Source organism: Gymnoscopelus braueri (assembly GCF_963280865.1).
Source record: "Gymnoscopelus braueri genome assembly, chromosome: 19".
NCBI classification, from domain to species: domain Eukaryota; kingdom Metazoa; phylum Chordata; class Actinopteri; order Myctophiformes; family Myctophidae; genus Gymnoscopelus; species Gymnoscopelus braueri.
In genome coordinates this window covers 12993183-13021066 of record NC_137621.1, presented here as the reverse complement: position 1 = coordinate 13021066, position 27884 = coordinate 12993183, and the positions used below count along the sequence as shown (strand labels likewise).

The following is a 27884-nucleotide window of genomic DNA, read 5'->3' as shown; positions in this document are numbered from 1 at the left end:
CAGAGTATCACAATCATTTTATCCATTTATATTTTGTTTATTCAAAAATAGAAGATTTTAAATAGCATGTAAATGGCAGATGTTACATCAAAAAATAATAAACACAAATATTCTCTTCTGGGGGCCAAATACAATTTGGGGGTCCTTGACACAAAAACAGTTTGAGAACCACTGACGTAGGCTACATGGGGTGGGACAAGGGGTGGACACTGCAGGGAGACTGGTGTAAAACTGGGATGTACTGTACTGGGCCTGGCTGCCCTTCATTGGTCCTTATCCCCACCACCAGATTAGGTGTGTGTGCGCGTGTGCATGTGAGTGCGTGTGTCAGTGAGGTTCCACCTGGCCTAATCCTCTTTTTCTTTTCTTTTATAAAGCTCCATGACATTTTGGTAAAACTTTTCAGTCGTGTAGTTGGATGGCAGTGATGTAATTCCATATGTTGGTGAACGAGATATCTATTCATTGATTAGCAATGGATAATCCCAAAGATTCTCCTCATTGACTTGCATTGCACGATGAAACGGGTGGTCTCAAAGACAATTCTGCCGATACTGTATACAACATCACAAAACCCAGCATGGCATTTTTATTTGAAAAGAGAAATGCCAACTTCATGTTGATTTTGCTATTTGTATTGGGAGGAAGACGATCTTCAAACAGTAAAGTCAACAGGAAGTTAACATTTTTCTTTAAATAAATTAATAAATGCTGTACTGGGTTTTGTAAGAGCTGTTTCACTAGTGTGTGTGTGTGTGTGTGTGTGTGTGCCTGCCTGTGGGGTGGGGGGTGTGGTACCAGCCGGCGTAGATGTGTGGTACCAGCTGGCGTTTCATTTGGCAATATAACCATTTAGATTTTCAAGGTCAATCCCCCACATGTATGCACTGAAAAGGGATGCTCCAGGCCAGGTGGCCTACACAGGGCCCGTCAGGACCCGAGGAAGCTGCAGGGTCCTGACTAGATTTCTACAGCATACGGTTCAAATTTGTGCCTATATAGGAAGTTGTGTCCCTGGGGACCCAGGGAATCCAGAGGAAATGACATTTCCATTGTACGACCTACGGTTCAAGAGCTATAGGCCAAAATGTAAAGCGGGTTGGTAGGGTATGTATGAAGACTGTACACTGAAACCCACTCCTATCAGTCTTTTCAGGCCAAGTCCAAAAGTAAGGCTCAACACAAAAATACCACTTTTCAGGGTTTCACTAATAATTAACACAAAAGTTAAAAGTGCAGTTTGTTCATTTCATTTCAATAGTTTCCCAAACAAGATTAAATTCCTCACATGGTACATAGGTCTCTGGCACGGTTATAGTTCAGATCTTTCCCAGGAAATTCCTGTTCTAAATTGAATAAGGATCTCACGGGAAAAAAATAGGTAATCCAATCAGATCTCCAATGCTGTCAGAGTTACCTCCGGTACTGGGTGTTGAGCACATAGGATCGGGATCGAAGAGCCTGAGTGAAGCCCAGAGGTCCAGGGTTGTTTGGCTGCCCGCCAAACCGTACTGTAGCAATTATGTAGCTCCGGGTTTATTCCTGCCAATCACTGACTGCACACTGGGCCAAGGATTGGCATAGATGCTACACTACTTTTAATATAAAGGACACAACACACACTGCAATACGGACACTGCGTTTTCTCCAGTGGTAACCATGGTAACGCTACCTGTCGACCATTTCCACGGCGTAGCTCTGTAGGAGTCTAGAGGGTTTCGTCTGTATCTCTTAAGCTAATCTTGCAAAACCGCTGGACCCATCAGTGCCACCACATTTCTTGTGCTCACTGCCAGTATAGGCTACAGAAGTACCTCCACACATTTGTTGGGACGTACGTTTCATACTTTAATTTTTTTTTTGACTTTAATTTGATGATGGAAGTCAGGGCTCGGATCAGGCTGGAACCTTGCCCCAAATTTGGATTCATAGACAACTGACGTCATAGAAGATTGACGTCACAGGCTGGCCACATGAAAGGACCACTTCACCCAATATTTAACCTATCTTCATATAATTGGTCATCACCTTCATTTCTGTCTACCCACTGTGTCTCAGAGGAGGGCTGTGGGCAGTTCTGAAACCTGCCAGTAGGTGACACTTCATCACAGTGAGTGAAGAACGTTGCGGGTGGATGTGCTAAGTCTACACGTACTGTACTGTACGTGTTATGCTACTGTATGCTTTTTGACAGTGTTGGAAAAAGTACTCTAATGTTTTACTTAAGTAAAAGTATCAGTACTGCAATGTAGAAATACTCTTGTTACTCTGTTAAGTAAAAGTCAGAAATTCAGAAATTACTTGAGTAAAAGTACCAAAGTATTGGTATCAAAATGTACTTAAAAGTACCAAAGTGGAAAGTACTCATTATGTAGAATGTCTAATTTCACAAGTTTTCAAATGTTTAAAAATCTTAATGGCAGATCCACAAGCTCACAATGTGTCGCAGAGCTTGTAGATCGGCTATTTTCAAATGGCCGAAATGTATATAGGGCTGAAGTGGTTAATGTATCTTTTGTAATAATAATCTAAATCTACAAGGTAACTAGAAACTAAAGTTTTCAAATAATTGTAGCGGAGTAAAAGTATAATATTTGCCTCTGAGATGTAGTGGAGTAGAAGTAAAAGTACTGCAAATTGGAAACACTCCAGTAAAGTAAAAAATACCTCAAAATTGTACTTGGTACAGTACTTGAGTAAATGTGCCTAGTTACTTTACACCACTGCTTTTTGACCACAACAAACTTGTAGCCAGCCCCAGTCCATCAAACCACCGCGACTCGAAGGCTGAAGTTGAACTCACTGACCAGTACAAATATTTAATGCAGGATATTAAATGCATTGACAAAGCATATGTCAAAAGGTGTGATTCATAAACCTATCTGCAGAAGCAAATGACCGACACAAAGCCTCCTGAAAACGTGCATGACAACGTGTGTGTGACTGATGGAAAATGACTATTTAAAGTTGTGAGGAGGGAAGTAGGAGTGCTTACAGTGCAAGTGAAAGGTCTGGTCATGTCCCAGAGGCAACGATTGTGTGGTGGCTTGGATTAGAGGAACCAGACATTTGGTATAACTTAAGTTCCTGTTTATCGGTATCATAATGAAAACTTTTAGATTTGAAAAAAACCCCAAAAGAAACATGATATTAAAAATATATTTTAAACTCCTCACAAAATGTTTGGAAACGTGACTTTGGTCGCTTATTTCTCAGTTTCAATAATACCAATTGGTATTGTATTTTATATCGTTTTTTTATCATTGATTAGTCACCTTTACAACGAGGTATAACTTGTACAACACAGCTAAATGTGTGGGTACAGGCGCAGATCGCTCAAAACGAGAGCGAACACCAACAGAAGCATATTCGGTAATGTTGTCAACTTTTTGGGGGACACGTCTGGCTGTGTTGCTCATTCCACGATTGCACGATCCTTACAAGTTATACCTCGTTGTAAAGGTGACTAAACGATAAAAACGATATACAATACCTGTGCTGCCTCCAAATGGCAGATTGGTTTAGGTTCAAAGTTTAAAAATGTTAAAATAATTCTGTCATTTAATAAGTCAATAAGTTAAGCTAAAAAGTGATGTTCATTGTAACAGATCATAGTGTTTGGACTGCCATCTAGTGGTGGAGGTAAAAAAGTATAAAAACGAAAACGAAAGTAAACTGCACTCAGTAAAGCCAGCATTTCTCCAGTGAACAGTGAGCTGTGCTTGTGGTCTGCTGAGAATAATCTTAAAACGTTTTTGCCTTGGACATTATTTGTCTGTAAGTACATCTAAGTTGTAGTTAATCGGTGTAATGATTGCATTTCATGTAAGATTTGATGTTTGCAACTTTCCTGTGTAGACTAGGCTAATTGTTTGTTTGATAGTTGTGTAGGGGTCATACCGATGTTCCCCGGACCTATGTTCCCCCACTAAGGTTATGGTTAGGGTTAGGTTTAGGTTAGGTCCTATATTCCCCGGTCCCGTTGTGTAAGCACATGTGCTCTGCATTCCATGTTAGCTTATTGTTGCAGTGGCTGCATTCTGTGTTTGTAACTTTGGGTAACTGGTTCAAATGCAAATATTTACCATTTATGTATACTTATATGCGTACTAATTCATATGTAGGCCTATGTGTACTTCTGTCTATTTCTGTACTGTTTCAGTTTTAGAAAATACCCTGCAGAGACTTCAGTAAATTACCAAGAAAAGTCAAGCCTTGTTTGTTTTATTGTTAACTAGCTGTCTAGCTTCACATAGGCACGTGTTGCAAGGGCAGTAGGCCTATAATACAAATTGGTATTATTTAAACCGAAAAATAATTGAAAGTTTCCGAACTTTTTGTGAGAAGTTTATTATATTATTGATATTATCGATACAATCTTTGTTGAAAATCGCTGGCCTACACCAAGTAATAGTCTAATAATTTATCCACAAGATAACATTTTTTTCACAATGGGCTGGTAGAAGGGCATGGTCATTTTGAATAGTGTTATTCAGGTCACTTGAAAAGAGCCTTTGATAAGACATGCAAATGCTGAAACCAGTTTCAGAATTTCCATTGAGCAATCCACTTCCCTTCTTTCCATATCCACAGGGTTTATTTAGTCTACTCTATTTGTACATCCCTCCTTGCACGATGAAGCTGTGTGGAGCCCTGGCAATTCTGATTTTGACTATATCTACAGGTAAGAACTGATTCATAATTATTTTATACAGTAGCTAGCCTGGGATGAATAACATCCAGTGGAATATTGAGGCCCTGTCTAGTTCAACATGTGTGTAACAGACAGTATAATTTGTCTCCCTAGTCCATGGATTAAGATGCTACACGTGTACTTTAACTGAACCCCGTTCGTGCACGGACACCACATCATGTTCCGTCCTCTTCAACCGCTGTTTCTCCTTAAGAATTGAAGGTAAGATCACACACCACACCAACAGCAAGTATAGTTCATTATTTTTCCTCAATGTCGGGGTCCGGGGGGACCACCAGGGTTCCAAATGGACCCTAGTCTGTAACTCTGACAGTGTACATTTGGTTTCCATGTGTACACTCAGAGTTAAATAAAGACAAATGGGTCTCTGTGGCCTAACACATATCAAATGGGGGTCCTTGAAATTAAAAGGTTTGAGAATCACTGGTATAGTTCATATTAAGTTAGTCATGGGTGAGGTGTCACATATTATCATACATCAAACATGTTACAAGTTTCTTTCCTAACAAGTTTTAGAATGACGTATCTCGTTGTTGATGATGTTGACTCTGACTTTTGTCTCTAATGGCAAAATGTACTGTTTGGCTTAAAAAATAATTGTAATAAGAAAAATGAGGTATACAAAACTAATTTGATCCTTATTCTAGCAAAATTTCATATACAAAAATCCAAATTTAGTCATCCTAAAACTTCTTTCATTGTGTTTGAGATTGAAGCCAAGCAGTACATTAAAACAATTTATGACTAAAACAAATAAGAAAGCTGCAAGAACTGCGCTTTTGTGTTCACTCTTTAATGTTTTCTGTTGGTAAATCCCCCTTGCTCTGATGTCGTTTTATGGTTGTATTAATAACTTCTTTGTTTGTGTTTGTATTGAATGTCATGATTGTTATAAATAAAGGTTTTGTGAAACGCTTCTTTGTGTAATCAAGTATGCAGTAGCCTACACGTAGCCTACATCAGTTGATATCCTACACTGGATACCAACTGATGCCATTTCTTTAGGTCATTGTTGTCTGATTTCTTCTTTCTGTTGTACAGGTTATACCAGCGTCACCAAGGGCTGTCAGACCAGCATAGCGTGTGTGGGTCCCATTGCTTGCTGTGAGGGAGACTTGTGTAACAACGGCAAGATCACTGGTCCTAGCACCATTCTGCTGCTGTTGTCCACAGCTGCTATATTATTCTCCTCAATTTGAAGATCTGAAAAATGTTCTTAATTTGTCTGAGTGAAACAGCAACCCTTTGTTCTCTCCTTTGTTCTCTCCACTTCCCTCCTCTGTTTGTTTGATTCAATGAGAAGAAAAACATGTTTGTTAAACTGAAGACTCTTGTCTTCCTGGTTCCGAAACGCAATAAATAATAAACAGGAACATTATTCAACCTAATGGACTAATGATTGGTCAACACAAAACTGCAACAACAAAAAAAAAATATATATATTCAGCACCTTCGTTATTTCAGATTTCCAGGTAACAATATGTTGGTTACAAAAACCTATTTTTAAAGGACCAGGATAAAACTCTGAGAGCGTAATTAACACTACAGATTTTACTGCATAGCTTCTTGGTTTCATTCAACATCCCTTTTTTCAGTTCAGACAGACGGGAACAGAAACAATTGTACATCCAACAGGATGGGGCTGACCCGGTCAAACCAGAATTATTTATGTTCCTGCCCCCAAAAATGCCAACAACAGTGTGGCATTTTGTGTTCAATCTACAGCAAAACAGGAACAAGAAAGTGAAAAAAAAACATCTAGGAAATCAGGCAATGGGGTGACTCTGACACACAGACTCGGAGGCTGTAAGTCAAACACTCAGTGGTGGAAAAAGTACTCAAATCTTTTACTTAAGTAAAAGTATCAATACCCTGTTGTAGAAATAGTCTGGTACGGACTTCCGGTAAGATGGCGGAGAGAGGAGAAGCTTAACAAACAAGCTCTCTACAGTCGGTAAAAATACTATGATTAAAACAGGACCAAAGTGGGAAAAATATGAAGAGAAATGAACAGTAAACAAAGATGAAGCCATAGAAACAACCGAAAACTTATAGCAGAAAGACAAAGTAGCGAAATCATCGACAACGAAGGAGGAAAAAGAGACGAGGAAGACGCGGGTCTGAAAATGGACGAGGGCCTTACTGAAGTGCTTCGTGCGGGACTCGCAGATATAACTGCGGAGCTAAAATCCTTCAAACAAGAAATACAACAGGAGCTGTCGGCTTTTAAAGACGAAATAAAGAAAGAAATGAAGGAGGAGATCGCGGGCTTTCGCAAGGAGGTGGACCTCCAGGCGAAAAGACACGACGAGGAAATAGCAACGCTAAAGTCGGATACAAACGAAGCACAAACGCGCATTTCAAAGGTGGAGGACTGGAGAGTGGGGGCGGACGGAGCCATGAAGGTGTTAGTGGACCATGTGGAGATATTACAAACAAAACTTTTGGAGCTCGAGTCCAGGGCGAGGCGGACGAATTTAAGGGTCTTCAATCTACAGGAAGGAATTGAAGGGACCTCGGTAATAAAGTATATGGAGAAACTATTTCAAGAGGAGCTAGTCCTACCCGAAGGGACCCAGCTCCAAATACAGAGAGGTCATCGAGCGCTATCCCAGAGACCAAGCAATCCGTCTGCACCCCCCAGGTCCATTGTACTGAACTTCCTACAATTCGAGACGAAAGAATTGATATTAAGAAAGGCGTGGGAGGCAAACATTCAAGTAGGAGGCAAACGAATAGGATTTGACCACGACTATCCTCCCGAAATTGTCCGTATGAGGAAAGACTACCTTCCAGCTAAAAAAATCCTAAAAGAAAAGAGAATTATCTTCAAGACGCCTTTCACAAAGATGAGGATCCACTGGCCAGAAGGGATAAAGACGTATAACAGCGCGGAGGAAGTCACCCAAGCCTTGGAGGAGAGAGGCTTCGTGGAGGGAGAGCCGAGCGGGGAACGACGCGCAGATTCGCCGGGGGAGGAGAAGGGCCATGCAGGGCCAACGGCGGAGACAGAGGGAAACGCGGAGCCGGCGGCGGAGGCGAGGGAACAAGCGAAAGCAAGCCGTGGATCACCGGAGTGGAAGCGAGAGACTAAGACGAGAGGAGCGATGAGAAGAGCTAAGGAAAAGCTGGAAGTGTATAAAAATCAAAGAAAACAATGAGTACTTTCTGCTGAAAATAAGAGTTAACATTGAGTTGATAAGAAGGGGGGGGGAAGAAAATGACGAGGGAAGGTAAAATACGAGGAGGAAAAAAAGAGTAAATTATGGACGTCATATCTGTTTTAAAAAGTCGAAGCAAACCCTCCTGTATCTGATGTAATGGTAATTATAGGATCAGCACTAACTCAGTAAGGGATTTATGATAGAAATTAGGGCTTCATCTGATAACAAGGTGGATTATTTTCTGTTTTTTCTTTATTTTGGGTTACAAAATACCGACGGAGAGGTCTCTGGCTAGGCGCTGGGGAAGCCCAAGGGTTGGGTTTAGTACTAGTTGCCTAGAGGGGAGGCCCCGTGTAAGACGGGGATTGCTCCCACACCCTATTATGAGGGTTTAGGGGTCACGGTGGTTTTACCCCGTGTTTGGAGGTCACTTTTTTTGTAATTTTGTTTTAGGTTGTATGTGTGAAACTGATAACTGATGGCAGATACTATGGAATGGATATGAGAGAGCTACATGTAACAAGAAGAGAAACAAGATATAAAGATGACTAATGTGGTTGGAATAATGTCGCCTAATGTGAATGGCCTGAATTCTCTGATAAAAAGACAAAGGGTGATGACAAAATTGAAAAAAGAAAAAATGCAAGTATATTTTTTACAAGAGACTCTTTTAACAAAAAAAGGAACATGAGAAATTAAAAACATCTATACACCCCCAGAAAGTGATAAGAAAGACATTTGATGCAAAAAGAGGGGAAAAAAAGAAAAAAAAAAAGAAAGGAAAATCACTTGTGATATGCCATTGTAACAAGAAGGTGCACATCTGAAAAGTTGTCGGTTTCAAAATGTTTGTCCTTTGGTGTTTGTTTCTTTTGTTGTGTTTCGTGTCTATGTAGTGTATTGTATGTATGTGTGTGTAAAAAATGAATAAAAATTCTAAGTGACAAAAAAAGAAATAGTCTGGTACAAGTTCGGTGTTCAAAATGTACTTAGTAAAAGTACAAAAGTATTGGCATCAAAATATATTTAAAGAACCAAAAGTAAGAGTAGGTCCTACTCCTTATGCAGAATGTCCCATTCCAGTTTTCAAATGTATACAAATCTTTTGAGAATAGCAGATGCGACGCATTGTGAGTAGATCTGCTATTTTTAAATGGCCGAAATGTATATAGGGCTGAATATATGATTTCGAATAATAATTAAAACCTACGAAGTAACTAGTAACTAAGTTTTCAAATAATTGTAGTGGAGTACAAGTAAAAGTACCGAAAATTGGAAATACTCCAGTAAAGTAAAAAAAAATCCATTTTACTTACAGTACTGTACTTGACTAAATTTACTTACAGTACTGTACTTGACTAAATGTACTTAGTTACTTTACACCACAGTGAAAACTGCATCCATTCCATCCATGTCTACATGTGACATGACGCACACACATTGAACCATGTTCTGGTTCATATGAATCAGGAAATTCCAGAGGTGTCTGACCTTTTCTTTTACGTTGTGCAACAATTGTACAACTTCATTGCAAATAGGAACTCCCAGCACAAACTTTTTATGGAGGCGTAGATTCGTGCATTATTTACACTGCTCTACTTCATATTGGATGAGCTGATGTGTGTGTGACTGTCATTCACAATATACTCTATGTTGTTCAGTGCTATCGCGTTCCCCATGGAATGTTCGGCATCCAGTGTAGCTGATATCTTAGTGGTATTGCCTCATACCAGGTTTAAAGTTGGCTACTATTTGTGTGTAAGCACCCCATGTCAATGTAATTTGGGGAATACAGAATTAGTTTAAAACATGTTATAAGGTTTAAAAATACTGAAGTAGACATGCAATGTCTTGACTGCATATCTCCAAAGCCCTTTGTTCTCTCCTTCTCTCCACTTCTTGCCTCTGTTTGTTTGGCTCAATGAGTAGAAAAACATGTTTGTTAAACTGAAGACTCTTGTCTTTCTGGTTCCTAAATGCAATAAATAATAAACTGAAAAATAATTCAACCTAATGGACTAATGATTGGTCTACACAAAACTGCAACAAAAAATGTTTCACCACCTTCGTTATTTCAGATTTCCAGTTAACAATAGGTTGGTTACAAAAACCTATTTTGAAACGACAGGGATAAAACTCTGAGAGTGTAATTAACACTCACACTAACAAAGCAATCGAAAGTCAAAATCCCCTTTTTCAGTTCAGACAGACAAACAGAAACAATTGTACATGCAACAGGATGGGGCTGATGCGGTCAAACCAGAAGACCGTTATTTATGTTCCCGCCCCCCAAAATGCCAACAACAGTGTGGCATTATGTGTTCAATCTTGTTCCAGTGCAAAACTGGAACAAGAAATGACAAGTGCAGAAACACAACATCTAGGACATCAGGCAATGCGGTGTACTTTTTACTCCACTACAATTGTTTGAAAACTTTAGTTAGATTTGGATTATTATTGCAAAACATACATACTTTACCCACTTAAGCCCTATATATATATATATATATATATATATGTGTGTGTATATGTATATATATGTGTATATGTATATATATATATATGTAATCAGGTAGCTCTCGTGCACATCCAGGATAGAGGTGCTGGTTTGGCAAGATAATGCATATAAGAAAGAAAGGAACCTTCCCACTGCTTCTCTTAGGAAGGAACCGCACACTCCAATGACGATGGACTCAGACTCAGTTAATGCTTCATTTTTATAGCTTTACTCGCACGACGCGTTTCGCCGTGTTGGCTTCATCAGGTGCTATATGATATATATATATATATATAGCACCTGATGAAGCCAACACGGCGAAACGCAGTGGGAAGGTTCCTTTCTTTCTTATAATATATATATATATATATATATATATATATATATATATATATATACACACACTTTGGCTATTTTCAAAGGTTTTTTAAATACATTTTGAAAAGCAATGGGGACATTCTGCATAATGAGTACTTTTACTTTTGGTACTTAAAGTATATTTTGATGCCAATACTTTTTTAATTAAAAAAAAGTAAAAGTTAATTTTGAGATTTTTACTTGTAACAGAGTATTCCTACATTGTTGTATTGCTACTTTTACTTAAGTAAAACAATTGAGTACTTCTTCCACCACTGTCTACATGTGACACGACGCGCACACAATACATCGAACCTTGTTCTGGTTCATATGAATCAGGAAATTCAGGTGTCTGACTTTTTTTTTTACGTCGTGCAACAATCGTACAACTTCATTGCATAGGAACTCCCAGCACAAACTTTTTATAGAGGTGTACCTGTAGATTTCTGCATTATTTACACTGCTGTAATTCATATTGGATGAGCTGATTCACTGTGTGTGTGACTGTCATTCACAATATACTCTAATGTTCAGTGCTATATAAGCGCGTCCCCCATGGAATGTTCGGCATCCAGTGTAGCTGATATCTAGTGGTATTGCCTCATACCAGGTTTAAAGTTAGCAACTATTTGTGTGTGAGCACCCCATGTCAATGTAATTTGGGGAACACATAATTAGTTTAAAACATGTTATAAGGTTTAAGAATTCTGTTATAGACAATGTCTTGACTGCATATCGTCTGTCGGGTGGAAACGTCATATCTCCAAAACTGTTACTTTTCAGGATTCAAATCCAAAAACATCAAAAGTAGCAGATATACAAGCTCAAAACGTGTCGCATTGATCCGCGTTTCGAGCTTGTGGCTGTGCTACTTTTGATGCTTTTGTGTGACGCTGTAGTGTGATCAAATAGGGAGTTAATTTATGAGGGGGAAAAAAAGTTAGAACACAAGTGTATTGTGGCCTTACCGTTACTGGAACTCGTATCTGGAAACAGGAAAAGGAAACACATTTCTCTAACATGTGGGTGTTGAAATCCACATCCATTTCTGTGACATTTAGGTGATCATGCATCACACCCAAAAGTGTGAACATACTAGGTACCATTGACAGGCTTTTTAACGGGTTACCATTCATTTTGTCGACTAAAACGACATTTTTGACGAAAAATGCTTGTCAACTACTGCCAAAAACTAAATAAAAACTAAGCTATGATGACTAAGACTAAAGATAATGACAATTTTGGCAACAAATAAAAACTACACTAAAATGTTAGGGAGGGAGTAGTGGAGAAGAGAAGAGATCCAGCAGAACTAAAAGACAAGTCATTTTATGTTTGGTTGCACTCGGGTGTTGCGCTCTGACAATGGCAGATCTACAAGCTCACAACGCGTCGCGTTGTGAGCTTGTAGATTGGCTATTGTCAGCATGCAACCAAGTGTAAAACCAGGCATTACGACGCCATCAAGGCCCGGCAAAACACTTTTTTGTCGACAAAATCAAATATATATTTAGTCGACTAAAACTAAAACATTTCAGTTGACTAAAATATGACCAAAACTAAATCATTTTATTCAAAAGACTGACTAAAATGAAATCAAAATTTGCTGCAAAATGAACACTGGTTACCATCAGTGCACAGCGACAGGGTGTCCAGGGTGCCCAGGGTGCCCAGGGTGTCATTTCATCAATACAGCAAGCAATGGTTGTGTCCAGCAACGGAATAGTTTTCATTTTATTAATATTCGTTTGACAGCTCCATCATCAGTGTTTGTGACTCTGAGGACCCCCTATACTACAGGGATCACAGATTCCCCCTGGGGATGTGAATCACACTCGGCAACATTATCACAAAAGCTCATGCTAGCTTCTTTGCTCATCATCGGTGATGTGTATACATGGTTCAAGATAAATGAACCACTATAGCCCAATGTAGTATGAGGGCAAGGAATCATCCCACTATACTACAGTAAGACTGAAGAAATGTTTATATACTGTGTATATTTTCCCAACATTGTGTTTTATTTTACACTAAGTTAACAACACATCTACTGATGCACAAACTTGGACACATCATCATTGTTGTTTCCTGGGCTCACTGGGTGTTTCGGGTCTTGCAACAGACACCCTCCTCCAGGCGACCCGACCGAGGCTGATCAGACCCAGGCCTGTGCCACCCAGTGGCATGCTACTGCCCCCCCCCCCCACTGTCTCTTGGGGGCTTAGGGTTACTTAGCTGTTGTATGGGCACAGTAGAGAGGTCAACGAGAAAGCTATAAGATTTCAGCACCATGGATAGCACTCTGACTGTATGTACTGTAGCTACGGGTCAGTCAGTCTAATCAACTAATCAACCATCTAGGTCTATAGGAATGTTGACATAAGTATTGCTGTTGTTTGGAAGAAAAAAAACTTTGTTTGTACTCGCCTATTTGAATGGCATGCAGCATTCGCCTTGCAGAATCCTCATGCAATGTTGTAGATGTTTGGGTCTGAACAGAGGGAGATGATGTGAGATTCTCTTTTTTCCATTCAAATACAATAAAATTAGTGCATGTTAACACTGTGTGCCTTTAAAACATATTTTTACATGAAAAGCTATGAGAAATTACCAAGAGGTGACCCCATAGCAGACGCCTTAAGAAGGTGCTGGTCAGTGTGGTTTTCAAAACTCGAGAATTGTTAAAACCTTTAGAGAAATGTGCATATGATGTGGGCTGCTTTCATATTCAATCACAGTAAATTGTGTCTTGAGATCGCTGGCTCAACCCTTCACACCAGGTCTTTAAATTGCATTACGTTTTAAAGTAATAATCTTTAAAACGAGCTCCATTCAGACGGAGCTCCTGGACAAGGTTGTGATATACTTCGCCACTATCGAGGGTGGAGGATGTTTCATTTTCAGCATAAAAAGTGCTCTAGGCAGTGTTCTTTCCCCCCTCCATATCAGGCAGACTGTGTGTGAACATACCTTAAGTCTGGGGGTATGTGGGCCTTAGGGCTTAAACCAACAAACAGCAACATCTGTAACATGGCTGATGGCAGAGTTGGCCAAAGTAAATCTATGGATTTCAAGACAACAGCTGGAAAAGTTCAATTTGCAGCAATCTTCCCAGCATGCAATTTGCCTGCACCACAATATGCCTCCCTCCCCCAAGGATCTGGGAGATTAAAAAGCACCATCCTCTCTCATTTACAAAATGACGGTCTGTCTCTATGACAAAACAAAGAGCTCGTCGATTTTGTGACATGGCCAATTTCCTCACTGGGCCCTAGACAATGATAGAGTAGGAAATAATAGAACCCCAAGTTCTAATGGAGCTGTGTCATAGACCGTAAAGAAGCCATTTCCGTGCCTCCATTACTGTGTTATTTCCATTCACGACCAAATGAACTGTTGCAGAGTTTAATTTATCTCTTGTTTGTGGCAAGCTCCAGTAAATAAGCGTGATTAAGTTTTGTGAGCTTAAACAAAAGGCTCTGCACAATTAGTGAAGCAGAAGTCTCCACAGGCCTCATGGTTCTGGATAGTGTGCACATAATGTGACATAATTACCTCATTCCATTACAATATGAATCGCGGGGAGGCTTGAGATATAAATACAGTTGGCAGGTTGAAAAATGTTGCCATTAGGGCAACATGAAGTAGTCTCTCCCATTGTGGCAGCAGACGTATAAACTTCTGCGACCAGCCCTCCTTTAGTATACGACCCTGCCAGAAACATTACATCAGTGCACTACTGTTAAGTTCTGCCTGTCATTTCTTCTGCCAGGTATACCAATATGGGCAGAGAATGCCAAATACTGAGGAATCTATACTTCAAAGCTTAAAGGTATTGAGGGGTATTTCTGTGTCATACTGTACGTCTCTTAAATCAAAACAAGCCGGGTAGTGAAAGTAAAGCGCAATGATGTGCAATCTACTTTTCGCTCTAAGATCATCGTTGATGACTCAGCGCTTTAAGCTGCCTGCAGGGAGATCCTATAGTGTTACTAATCACCTGAGAGTAAAGAGAGGCGGAAAACTACAGCTCCCAACATCAATCATACACCACACATCTTATAAAACAATAAGGTAAGGGGTCCATTCGAGGAGCACGCACGCACGCACACACCTATTAATTTGCATCCAGTACTCCACTTAAGCTGGCATTCTATGCCTGGAAGGTGTCATTTGTAAGATCACAATGGCACTGCCAAGTGCCAACCCAACCTTACACCCTGCCCTCTTCCCCAGTGGTACAGCGGACTATGGGTCTTAGTCTATGGAGCCTCAGACTGGCACACTCATACGCTAATGTCAAAGGTGAAGCTGTTGTCAGCCTCTCGTGTGAGTCATTGTAAAGGTTCTCAGCTAGAATAATATAATTGTGTCCCCACTCCTTGGGGTGTTTTTTTTTGTTTTAGTCAGTGTATATTTGCACTTACACCAAATCTGTCCTGTGCACGTTTACCCATCATATAACTACTATGGAGCAGTGAGCAGCTGTTGGTTGTAGCGCTCAGGGAGCAGTTAGGGGCCAAAGTGTCTTGCTCGGGGACACTTCGACACGTTGCTGAGGCCTGGAATCGAACCTGGGATCTTCGGCTTCCCAGACGGGCTCTCTAATCATTCACCTACAGCAGTGGGTTTCAACCTTTTTTCATATCAAGGTCCATTTCAATTTTTCTGATTTAGACTCTCAGACCCAAAACTTAAGAATATATTATTAATTGTCCAAATAACAATTCTTCTACATTCTCTAATTCTGTAGACTTCTTGTAAATTAAGTAATGCAGATGTTAATCTAACTCTTACGGGTCCATTTGGTTTCATTTTACGCTCTCAAGAGTTAAAGATCTAATAAGGGTCCATTTGGTCCCCAACTCTCCATCATTTAGCTGGGGACCACCTGGGACCCCCTCGAGGACCACTGGTGGTCCCCGGACCACTGGTTGAGAACCACTGACCTACAGTATGGCCGCCCTGGGGCCATACAAGCAAACCAAGTACACCATGTACGTACATCATGTTGGGAACAGCTGCAGACACCCAGCTCCAGCTCAATTAGTGCTATTGTCTGCGAATGCAGCCTTTCTCAACCTCTTGGATTTCAAGAGCTACTAGTTTGATATGCATGAGAACACGGAGCCCCCCCCCTCCCCCATTTCAAACCTTTTTTCCCCTCAATCTACACTGCAAAATCCTGTGAGTGTACAAATGGAACCAAATGTACCCTCATTTCCGTGTAGATAGCATGTTATGTAGACAGATGCCAGGTCATTGTTGGCATATAGTGTGTAGTTTCAATGTAGATTATAGATTTTTTTTTGGATATTCTACAGTTAGACTGTTGATAGGTTCTTGGTTTACTTATGTATTAGTTTGTTGGTGGATTACTGTGAGTGGATTACTATTTCTGTGCATTTGATGTATTACCTTGTATTGTCCTCCTTGCTTAACTCTTTGACTGCCCCGGACGGGAATTCCCGTCCGATGGCTCTATGGCTATCATGGCCAATGACGGAAAGACGAAAATATGAAGAAAAATAATAATAATTTTTTTTTTCTTTTTTGAATTTTCTGTTTTTTTGGTATTTTTTTGGGGGGGTTTATCTCAAAGGAACTAGGAGATAACGCTATCCAAAAAATTGCTGCTCCATTCACTTCAATGTTAAAAAACAGAGGAAAAATGCACCTTTTTCCTGGCAATGGGACAACACATTCTGAAATAAGTCTGGCAGTGAAAGAGTTAATGTAAGTCGCTCTGTATTTAGAGCGCCTGTCTGCTAAATGCCTAAATTGTAATTGTAAATTATACACTCTCAGAGTTGAAGACCTGTAAGGTCTGTTGAACCCGATGTTGAGAAGCAGTATACTAATGAATACCCCCCCCCCACCATCCTTCACATCCAATTAGGGGAAACTGCAGTAAATTTGATGTACCGGCTCAGCCAAAATTCAATTTGCAGAGAATTTGGGTTAACCAAGGATCTATTGAATTAGCCGTCTAGTTTTAAATGTCATGACATCTAGCCTTCCAGCAGACCTGGCATTTGCCTCTGGCAGTCAGGACACAAGAGTGTGATGTTAATAACAATTACATGTCTGTCCTGTGTGGCCCTTGGTTAATAATGGAACTACCAAACACTCATGGATTTCATGAAATCATGAGTTGGTGTTTACAATTTAGGCATTCAAATCATTAGTTTACAATTTAGGCACTTGAGCAGATGCTTTTATCCAGCGAATGGCATGAACCATCCACTTTGAGAACCAAGGCTTTGAAGCACAAAAAGGCATGAAAATGGATGAAGATAACTATAATAACTGTATTTGTTGATGCTTATAACTCAGGGAGTAATAGAGGTCTTATAAGTAAACTATACAATGGAATTGTGTCATTGAATAAGGACTCTACGATATATGTGAAACAACGATGGGAAAAAGAACTTGACATTGACATAAGTGATGAAGTGTGGTCGGATTCATGGGAAACACAATCAACGACTACTAACTCCCTGACCTGGAGACTTTTGCTGGAAAAACCAAATCCGCTTCTTTATCACTCCCAAACAGAAGTCTAAACAAACTGGGAACCAGCTGGACTGCTGGAGGGAATGTGGAGATACTATGGTTGACCATGCACATGTCTTTTGGTCTTGTCCTGCAATTCAACCTTTCTGGAAGGAGATGGCAACACTTATCTAAAAAATTGTGGGTTTCAGTATCAATACTACATTTGAATCTTTGTATCTTGGACAAACCCCGGATGGACTGAGTCAGAATGACTCTTATTTGCTTAAGATCCTACTTGCAGCAAGCAAAAAAGCTATTACAAAGAACTGGTTGCAGAAAAACTGCCCTACTATGGGACTATTTGTCAGTATTGTGAGACAATTGCATCTCTTAGAGCAGATGACCTACTCCTTGAGACTCCAAAAGGAGTTGGGTGAAAAAAGATGGGGGAAATGGCTGGACTATTTAGATAGCGTGCCAGATCTCTGATGATGGCTGGTTGTCCTCCCTATGGTATATTGTACTTTGTATTTGGTTTAAAATCCTGTTAACATGTTTCAGTCTTATTACTGGTACCAAATGTCCCCATGACCTCTTTTTATTTGTTTTTGTTGTATGTTTTTATTTTATTTTTACTGCTATTTTTTCTGTTGCTTTTTTGTACTATTTTTTTTAATGTACTGTCTGATAAAATTTCAGAAAATAAAGAGTTTAAAAAAAAAGAAAATGGATGAAGATGAAGGACGGATCAAAACATATTTGAAAAAAGAAAGGAAAAAACATTTTATTTCCGAAACAATTTCTTGTGCACACAGCACCATGTAATATCTGACCGTTTTAAGGTCTACAGAGAAATGGATGAAAAATAATTCAAACAACAACAGTGCTCTTGCTTAACCAAAGGGATGGTTCACCCCCAAAATGACTTTTTTTCCTATCGATTACCCCAAAGAGTCCCCTTTGTGTCTCCTACCGGAACCCACTGCTCGTCATCAAATTATTGGCTTAGGACTGCGACAAAAACAAAAAAATATCCATGAATTCAAGTCTCCAAGTGGTGAGTAAAAAAAAAAACCCCATTATACTTAGTTGACCAGGGTCCCCCAGGGCTCTATCCTCAGCCCTTCCTTCCGCCCCCCTTACACACCAAATCTCTTTGCCAAAACAATTACCGATCTACAAGCTCACAACCCGCCATGTAGCGACACATTGTCAGCTAGTATATAGATCGGCTAGTTTCGCTGACTGTTCCTATTATGATGACATGACCAGAATAGGGAAGCCAGGGTTCATGTTGTTAAAAGTGAGACGGAGAGCCAGCTCTTCCACGTCATACAGTAGTATATTCCCGTTTCAGTCTGTTTGATGAGGAGGAGGATCCTCTGTATGTTTCATAGATGGTCCCGTCTGTCTGTGTGTCTGCATGGGGAGGATGTCTGTGATCCAGTACTGGAACAGTCCAACGACTGCAGAGGTTTCCTCTGGAAGAAACACAAAGTGACAACTTAAGCACAGATTGACAATGCTGACGATGCAGAATCCCTCAGGGCTCTATACCAGTGTCTTTTCTGTTATTGTGGGGAAAGCTTTCGCTGAAAATAGCAGGTCGACAAGCTCACACTGCGTTGTAAGCTTGTCGATCTGCTATTTTTGGCAAAAGCTTTCCCCAAAATACAGATGCTGGGGTTTAAGTGGTTAAAATTCTAGTCTTAGACTACTGGACTCGAGTTACAACCGTACTTTGACCACTTTTTCCCCGTCTACACCAAATCTCCTCACCAAAAATAGCCGATCTACAAGCTCACAATGCATTGTGAGCTTGTAGATCTAATATTTTTGGCTAATGTTCCCCCCAGAATGTGGGCGCTGGGGTTCAAGTGGCTTAAGAGACTTTGGAATAACTACACAAACATCGGTATCTGCAATTTTGCAGCCGATGTGTCCAGGTTTTTAAACCTCTTTCAACCTGGTGTCTCTATTTTCACCATGTCAATATAGTTTTTTACAATAGCTGATACTACAAGCTCACATCACGTAGCCATGCCACGTGTTGTGAGTTTGTAGATTGTCTGTTTTGGAAAATGTTTGAATTTCATTGTATAAAATGTTCTTTTCATATATTCAAGTTGCATAATTATATACTTTTGTTTTATGTATCAAAAAGATATTTGTATTTATTTTTTATGTGTTTGCTTATAAATTGAATGTCCTAAATTAGTGACTTGAATCAAATATGTTTTTCTAACCATTTTCAATTACAATTTAGCTTCTTTCCCATTTATTTATATGAGTCAAAACATCGGTAATCGGACATCTAGGACTCGGCATCAATAAATATAAATCCGAGCTCTGAGGCAAAGTGGTTTAAATCCAGTGGAAGTCAGGGCTCTGCTTTAAAGCTGCTCCGGTGGTCAATTGATTACTGCTGCTGGGTTTGACAGAGTAAAGCTTCACTGAACTGTGACTAAAGTGGTAAAGCCATTTGTCAATACCAAGAACGCAAAGATCAGACTTGCGTCCTTGGGAAGTATGTACTTTGGGGAGAATGCTCTTTCAAGTTCATGAGATGCATCTTTCTTTTTTTTTTTTTACAGTGGTGGTAAAAAGTACAAAACTTAAGTAAAAGTCTCAATACTGCAATGTAGAAATACTCTGTTACAAGTAAAAGTCTGAAGTCTGTTCGTCCACGGACAAAAGTCTGTTTTTGCGCAACACTGTTGTATAACAAGTGAAACATAGGGCTTAAGTGCTTAATCAGACTAATCGATTTAGTCAATTATAAAGAAATCTTTTTAGCATTTTTTTATTATAAAAAACCACTTCTTGATTATTCAATTAATCAAAAGTAAACATAAAATTAGATTCAAAAGACCATCCTTTACAGCCCTCTGGTTTTGGGAAACAAGATTTGAGTTTAAAGGAATAGTTCACCCCAAAAAAATACTTATTTTCTATCAATTACACACCCCATGAAGCCTTGAATTCTTTTTGACACATTCCTGAGCCAATAATTTGATGACCGGGTGCATTTCCGGTAAGAGACTCCTTCGAGTCTCCTACCGAATACATTAGCATATTTCCGCCGGTAATCAAGTTATTGGCTTAGGAATGCGACAAAAACTAAACTAATCTCCATGAATTCAATGCTTCATGGGGTGTGTAATTGATAGAAAAAATAAGTAATTTTTTGGGTGAACTACTCCTTTAACAGCAGGATGTGTCAGCTGACCTGGAGACAGCGAGGACGAGGAGGACGAGGAGCCGTTCAGTTCCTCCAGAGCCTCAGCCAGTCTGTCTGGCTCCTTCTGCTGCACCAGGGCTTTGAGGTGGTGGATCTGGCCCAGGACAGAGGGGGGCGCTCTCCCACTAGACATGCGGCTCAGCAGGTCCTCCACGGCCCCAGGCATGAGTGCAGGTCTGCCTGGAGACAAGACAAGAGCAGAGGTTCAAATAGGGGGTTCCCGAAACATGTCCATCCATGCCCAGGGACCCCTTCAAATAGCCATAGCCTCCCAACTGTGGCTCCCCCTATAGCAAAATGGCATAATAAAAATAGCAATCTGCTATTTTTAAAACCCTTTAAAACCGGGAAAAGTGTCATTTTAGATTTTAGCGTTGGCTATTAAAAAAATAGCAAATATACAAGCTCACGGCGCGTCTCTTGAAAGTGTTTAAAAAATGTTGAATCATTTTTAATTACGAAAAAGGTTTGAGAACTAGTGATTTAGAAGGCATTTATAGAATCGGCCTCAGGGCTTAATGGGTTAACTATTTTAGGAACATTTAAAAAAAAAGAAGTCAGTATGAACATACACAGGATGACAACTCCACAAACTCACCATCGGACATGTAAGTCTCCATGGTGGTCCTGAGGAAGTCTGTCACTTCAGCAGCTCTCCTCTCCCTCTTCTCCTCCTTCTCCTCCTCCTCCTCCTCCTCGCCTCCCTCTCTCTGGTAGGTGAACTCCAGAGCGGTGGCCCGGGGCACCAGGCCGCTGGCCAGGAGCTTCTGTTTGTGACGTTTCTTCTTCAGCTTCCTCCTCTTGTTCCTGCTGAGGCGTTCTCCTCCCTGAGTGTCACTGGTTCGCTCGCTGGCCGCAGCTTCCCCGGCGTCCTCCAGATGTTCACCCTGCTGCGTTGGTTTCCTCCTCCTCTTTCTCCGTCGTCTCCCGTGGCCCTCCTCCTCCTCCTCCTCCTCGCCATCTTCTGGATCAGGTTCCTCGCTGCTCTCTGTCAGCGAATGAGACACAGGAGGTTCTAGATTAGATAAGTCACTGTTTGAGTTGTTGAGTGTTCACAGGTGGTGTTTTTAAAAAAAAATGCCAGCGCTTTTCTGCCATGCATTTCTATTGTAAAGACTCTTTCCAGCGCTCTTTTAGCGTCCAGCGTTTTGTTGTGGAGCGCCCCAGTCGCCTCGAGTCGAAAACTTTCAACAATGATCAATGTCAATTTCCTACGCAGAGGGTTGGAGAAACACTGCGACTCCCACAAGCAGCAAAACACCGAACAGAGGCACCTCGCTCAGTGCATGTGTGTTACTGTCACTGTGTAGAGCTCTGGACATGTTTATGCAAAGCGCTCCACCACTCAAAAACACTGTCTGTGGACGAAGCCCCTGCATGTGCCTTGGTTGCAACTCTGAACATCTGTGTGAAATGAATCATCATTTACATATGAGAACTAGAATCCTAATCATTATACGCATTAGAATGGATTGCTTAGCAGGATTATCAAAAAGTTATTTGTGTTCTTTTTATTGTTTGCTTGTGTTAAATGTTCTCATAGAGAAACTTTTTCAGTTGCATTTGATCAGTTTCAAGTTTTCCAAATAGATTTTCAAGATTTTGCACCTTTTTTCTTTCTTTCTTTTTTTGGTGGTCTGGGACTTTACTAAATCAGGCATCGACATCGGATCCAAAAATCTGCCATTGTAGAATCAACTGTATGGATGATGTGATGCTTCCCAACATACAAAACACCAAACATGTAAGGAAGCATAGGGACCTGTGTGGAATAGAGAATGACATGCCTGTGTGGCTCACCCTGGCAGGGTAGCGCTTCTTAAACACAAACTGTCACAGGAAATAAGTAGAGTGTATCTATCATGTCTTGGCAAGAGTCCATCCATAATGCCATCATGACCTCACTTGCAGAAAGTGGTTCTTCTAATGTGTTTTGTTCCGTTTTATGTGGCGTTTTTCCATCATGCTTCCCATCTAGCTCAGACTGACGATCAGAAATTCTGAATGCAGCACAATTCAGACTTTTAGCAGATGCTCTTATCCAGAGTGACTTACAAATTGCAACATGAAAGTAAATTACATGAACCCTCGCCAACCAACAACGGGGTAAGAGGTCCAGTAATTAGAGTGTCAAGAAAACAATATGGTGCTACAAAGTAAGATGGATATAGCAGGTGTACATCTAGCTCTCCTTAACGCTATGGTACTTTCGATCCTTTCCCCTTACACCCGCGGTAGCGCAGGCTGCACGGCCTCTCGTCTGTAGTAAAAAAATATATATGCACTTTCGCTACTCACCAAAACAAAGACGGTTTTATGGAGTTGAAAGCCTACTCTACTTAGAGGGAACACTCTGAGCCCCCCACCTCACGTCTAAAATACACTTTTTGTCCAGAAAAAAAAATATTTCACTAGAAGGAAATCATTTTTTTGGTTACTCCACTGCGCCCTCTACAGATCTGGTCAATGGAATTTTTCTATTGACCAGATTTTTCCTTCCGGTGAAATATTTTCTTTTCTGGCCAAAAAGTGTATTTTAGACATGAGGTGGGGGGCTCCGAGAGTTCCTACTAAGTAGAGTTGGCTTTCAACTGGCGTTCGGGGGTCCCCCCCAGCAAAAGTATTTAAAATATTATCACAATAATTTTAACCACTTAATCCATTTATACGTTGGCTATTCAAAAACAGCAGATATACAAGCTCGCAGTGCGTCACTGCTATTTTTGAACACTTTTGAAAAATATTAAATGTTAGTAAACTTCTGAGTCAATGAAAACATTTTCAGATGGGGGTCCCGTCCACGGCCAAATACATATCAATTTGGGGGTCCTTGACAACATGAAAAGGTTTGAGAACCACCGGTCTAAATAACACACCTTTCCGGATAGAAACCGGAAAGCAACCTTCTTCTTGTTTGCTATTCACACGACATAAATACGTAAATGTCGATATATTATACACTGGGAAGAAGAACGTCCCTGCTCTCTGCTCAGAGCACGCCCTCTCATTTTGGCAAGGTTGAAGCAAGTTGGTGCTTTGCATGGTTTATTCCACCCTTGTGGTGTGTGTGTGTGAATGGGCGAATGTAATACACCCTTGTAAAAGCGCTTTGGAGAAAGGCGCGATATAAATGCACCATTTATTTACTTTATCACGGGAGTTGAAAAAAGGCATGCTGGGGTAAGAGTGATTGTCAGTCACGCGGGCAGCAGTGATCCTGGAGGAGAACGTGTCTCCCGACTCTGTAGTAAATCCCTGGAGCTTAATGGTGCATGTCTGACTAACAGAGGCAGTCCATAAATGTAAGATTAACCCTTCAAGACCGGGAAACGCGTCCGTATCATTTTTAGATTTCTTTGGCTATTGAAAAATAGCAGATCTACAAGCTTGTAGCGCGGCACTCGCTTGTAGATCTGCTCTTTATTTGTTTTAAATCGGGATAATTTTTTGCAAGCTAACATTTGTAACTCAAATTTTCTCTCATCTCATTTTGAGATGGGGGTCCGCGGCCAAATCTAAAAATGTTTTCTAAATCCTAACTAATGTTGCTACATGTATATCAGTGATGCCTCAACTTTTTCATGTCAAGGACCCCCAGAATTATATGTATTTGGCCGTGGACCCCCCCATCTCAAAATATTTAGTTTGTTAGAGTTAAAAATGTTCGCTTTAAAAAATATATATATATATATGTATTCAAAGATTTGCACAGATTTTCAAATTCTTTCTAAAATAGCAGACCTACAAGCTCATAGCGCCCGCGCAATGAGCTTGTAGATCTGCTATTTTTCAACAGGCAAAGACATCTAAAATGACACAGATGCGTTCCCGGTCTTAACGGGTTAAAGCCCTCTTACCAGCTGGATCCCCAGAGCGATTTATCTCCTCCGGATGGGGGGGCGGCGGAGGAGGGAGGGGAGTCTCGTAGTCTGCGGGAGGGGCCAGCGCCGTGTAGACCCGTCTGCCCAGATGGGCTGCTGCGCTCTCTGCTGCCCCTCCATCACCTGAGAGGGGGGGGGGGCAAATAAAAGGAGGTGTTATGGAGCATGGTCTTGAAATGGGAGCAGTAATTATGGAGAGCATGTGTTGAGTGTCTTTACTGGGAGTGCGTCTGTTTCGAGGGAAGACAAAGAGTTCTAGTGCAGTACACTTCACTTTTTGCAGACACAGATGGGAGACAAATGAAAGGCAAAATGAACATAAAGTGTCTTGCTAAAGGTGCTGGGCCACCGCGAGCTGCCAGAATAACTTGCAACTTATACGTCTCTCACAACTTTCCCATAGGTGTTCAATTGGGTTGAGATCTGGTGACTATCCTCGATCCATTGGAACACAGGTTATTTATTTTTTGTCATTTTCTGAAAAGTCCTGGTTTTGTACATACAAGCCAAGACATCATCATCAGTTGACAGTGTGAGCTTGTACCTCTCTTACCTCTTGAAATGTTCCTTTTAGGACAGAGCTTTTGGGCTAAGGTCTCAACAATGCACGGTGGGCTTGGTTCTTCCTCCCGCTTGCTGGCAGCAGGGTAAAGTTTCTGGAGCACCTTGGATTGAAACACTGAACGAAACAACACAAATAAACATCATTCACATTAGCTCATACTTATCACCGATAGCCTATATAGAACAGTACTGTAAGTTCTCAAACTTTTTCGTGCCAAGGAGTCAAGGACCCCAAATTGATATATATTTGGCCCACTGACCACCATCTGAAAATGTATTGTGCCAGGGACCCTCCCAGAATAAAATATTTTACGAAGTGACGTGCTTGTGAGCTTGTAGATCTGCTATTTTTGAATAGCCAACGTACAAATGGATAAAGTGGTTAAAATGATTGTGATGCTGTATTAACACATTTTGCTGGGGACCCCCCTGGAACCCCCTCAAGGATCCCTGGGGGTCCCCAGACCCCACTTTAAGAACCACTGATATAATAGAATATCTACCATGTTTAATATACAATCAATATTTTAATACCAATAATTGTGGAATGTCACCAAGTTTCAATACATTGCTTATCCTCAGAGAACAGAAATAAAAGGTTAGGGTGTCCCCAGCAAAATGAAGAACAGTTTAACCCTGCACTGTAACCCTATTTTATATAATGAGGCTATTCAAAAATATCCGATCTACAAGCTCACAACGCATCATGTGATGTGAGCTTGTAGATTAGCTATTTTCTAAACAATTTTAAAACTGCCAATATTTTTGAATAATTTGTAAAGTGTTTAACAACACAAATCTTTTCTTATGAGAGTCAAGTGCTGCCCAATAAATATTAATTTGTGACATTAATGTTTGACAACCAGCCATGAGTTTCCAGTGTCCCATGAGGCCTTGTGTGAATTAAGGCCATCACTTCCAGTTGTCAGTCATTCAATTCGACTGAGTGATCCCTGTGAGTGTCAGTCAATAATGTGGTAACAACACAACCTGACAGAAATCATAAGGGTCATATTAGTCTACTTCCCTACAATATGTCCCTCCACACAGCTGATTCAAATTAATGATCAATGGCTCTTGACACTTGTTCTTAGCAGTATAGACCATATTCACACGGCGGCCATATTGGAATTTAACATTGAAAGTGCTGCCACCCGGGGTGGCTACTTTCATTGACTTCATAGAAACATGGCCGCCGTGTGAATATGGTCTATAGCCTAAACTCTTGTCCTGTGTTTCATTCTGACTGGGTTCTGTGGCACCTGCATCTCTGCATGTGGATTGAATGGTTCTTTTTAAGTGACTTCAGAGCTTGATAATAAGCATTGCTCATACATTTCAATCAGCTAATATGACCCTTTTTTGATCTCTGTCAGATTGTGTTCCCACATTTGTGTTGACTGATTTGATCCCTTAAAATTTTAATGAATTGAATTAATTGACAACAAGAGATTATGCCCACAATTGACACACCCCCTTTTCCCCCAGTAAGCTCCTTGGGGAAACTTGTGGCTCAGGGCAGAGCCTTCTACTCAGGGCACATAACATTGACAAGTGTTAATTATAATTAATCACACCTGTCTGTCAATGTGTCCTATATGCATGTGTTCAGTTCAGTGCTGCTCTGAATGCCGTCAAGTCACGTACACGACGTGAAATACATCTGCTATTTTCAAAGGATTTTTCTACATTTGAAAACGTGTGATCATAACACACCGGCGCACGTGCGTTTGTTTACAACGTATCCACGCGATACTTTTAACGAGATATTAGCGAGACTTGAGCCGTTAGCTAACGAGCCTAAACACAACCACTAAACAGTATATAATAATGACATTAACAACATATAAGCGACTTTCACCTTCTTGTCTTCGTGCCATTGTTCAGCGGACGGACGGGGGAGAAGAGACGGGTGAATAAACAACACAACAATACTGTAAAGAAACTGGTGCTGGTTAAGCTAAGCTAAAGGAGGCTAACACGTTTCCACAAGGATATCCATCCTATGTGATGATTTCCTGACGTATGAACATCAACATGACTTTACATTATACAAGAGAAATGAAAGGGCTGTAGTGGTGAGGCCATGATATATTAATCCAAGCATGACGACAACAACAACAATCTAAATTCCATAAGACTCCAATAAGCACAGCAGGACTACAGTAGCTACAGTGTGTGCCACTGAGTGTTGCCAGATTTTGCGATAGAAAGAAGCGACCAGATGGTCTATGACAGTGGTTCTCAAACTTTTTCATGTCAAGGACGCCCCAAATTGACACTTATTAGCCCACGGACCCCCATTGGAAAAGATATGCCTCAGGGACCCCCATAAGAGAAGATTTTTACGGCTCTAGCAGTGATTCTCAACCATTTTAATTTCAAGGACCCGCAGTTTGACATGCATTAGGCTACGGACCCCCTACGGACCCCCATTTAATGACATTTCTAAAAATGAATGTAAAATCAATGTTAATTTAACTCTGAGAGTGTACAAATGGAACCAAATGGACCATTTAGTTCAATTTTTGTACACTCTCAGAGTTACAGACCCAAGGGTCCATTTGGTTCCTAACTATCCATCATTTAGCTGGGGACCCCCTGGAACTCCCTCAAGGACCCCTGGGGGTCCCCGAACCCCACTTTGAGAACCAATGGTCTATGCCAGTGGTTCTCAAACTTTTTCATGTCCTTATAAGGACCCCCAAAATGATATTTATTTGGCTGCGGACCCCCCCCATCTCAAAATATGTTGTGCCAGGGACCTCCAGAAGCAAAGATCTGAGATAAAATGTTCGCTTTAAAAAATATATAGAAAATGTTCACACGTTTTCAAAAATAGCAGAACTTAAGTGACGCGCTATATATGAGCTTGTAGATCTGCTATTTTTGAATAACCAAAGTATAAAATATGGTTAAAATGATTGTGACGCTATTAACTAATTTTGCTGGGGACCCCCCCTGCAAG

At 40.6% G+C, this 27884-nt stretch overlaps 3 protein-coding genes across 3 annotated transcripts in view; 2 read left to right on the top strand and 1 right to left on the bottom strand.

Moving 5' to 3' along the window:
* klhl28 (kelch like family member 28) overlaps positions 1–27884 on the top strand; it is a 329784-nt gene that overhangs the window by 68793 nt on the left and 233107 nt on the right. The window lies entirely within an intron of this gene.
* On the top strand, positions 3645–6097 carry LOC308075375 (uncharacterized protein). The gene is made up of 4 exons (XM_080415229.1): positions 3645–3777; positions 4594–4684; positions 4808–4915; positions 5756–6097. Exons 2-4 carry the CDS (start codon positions 4636–4638, stop codon positions 5911–5913), a joined length of 315 nt encoding a protein of 104 aa, XP_080271355.1. The 5' UTR covers positions 3645–3777; positions 4594–4635; the 3' UTR covers positions 5914–6097.
* erich1 (glutamate rich 1) lies at positions 18097–27081 on the bottom strand. Its single transcript, XM_080414498.1, has 6 exons — positions 26778–27081; positions 24906–25031; positions 24329–24475; positions 21070–21459; positions 20460–20651; positions 18097–18711 (listed from the first exon to the last, which is right to left on the bottom strand). The coding sequence occupies exons 1-6, from the start codon at positions 26794–26796 to the stop codon at positions 18584–18586; spliced, it is 1002 nt and encodes a 333-aa protein (XP_080270624.1). The 5' UTR covers positions 26797–27081; the 3' UTR covers positions 18097–18583.

Coding starts and splice junctions, on each gene's coding strand:
- LOC308075375 (XM_080415229.1), top strand. CDS start 4,636: ATGAAGCTGTGTGGAGCCCTGGCAATTCTGATTTTGACTATATCTACA. Junction 4,685..4,807: donor GATTTTGACTATATCTACAG/GTAAGAACTGAT, acceptor TTGTCTCCCTAG/TCCATGGATTAAGATGCTAC. Junction 4,916..5,755: donor TTTCTCCTTAAGAATTGAAG/GTAAGATCACAC, acceptor TCTGTTGTACAG/GTTATACCAGCGTCACCAAG.
- erich1 (XM_080414498.1), bottom strand. Junction 21,460..24,328: donor TCGCTCTGGGGATCCAGCTG/GTAAGAGGGCTT, acceptor ATTCGCTGACAG/AGAGCAGCGAGGAACCTGAT. Junction 20,652..21,069: donor GGAGACTTACATGTCCGATG/GTGAGTTTGTGG, acceptor TCTTGTCTCCAG/GCAGACCTGCACTCATGCCT.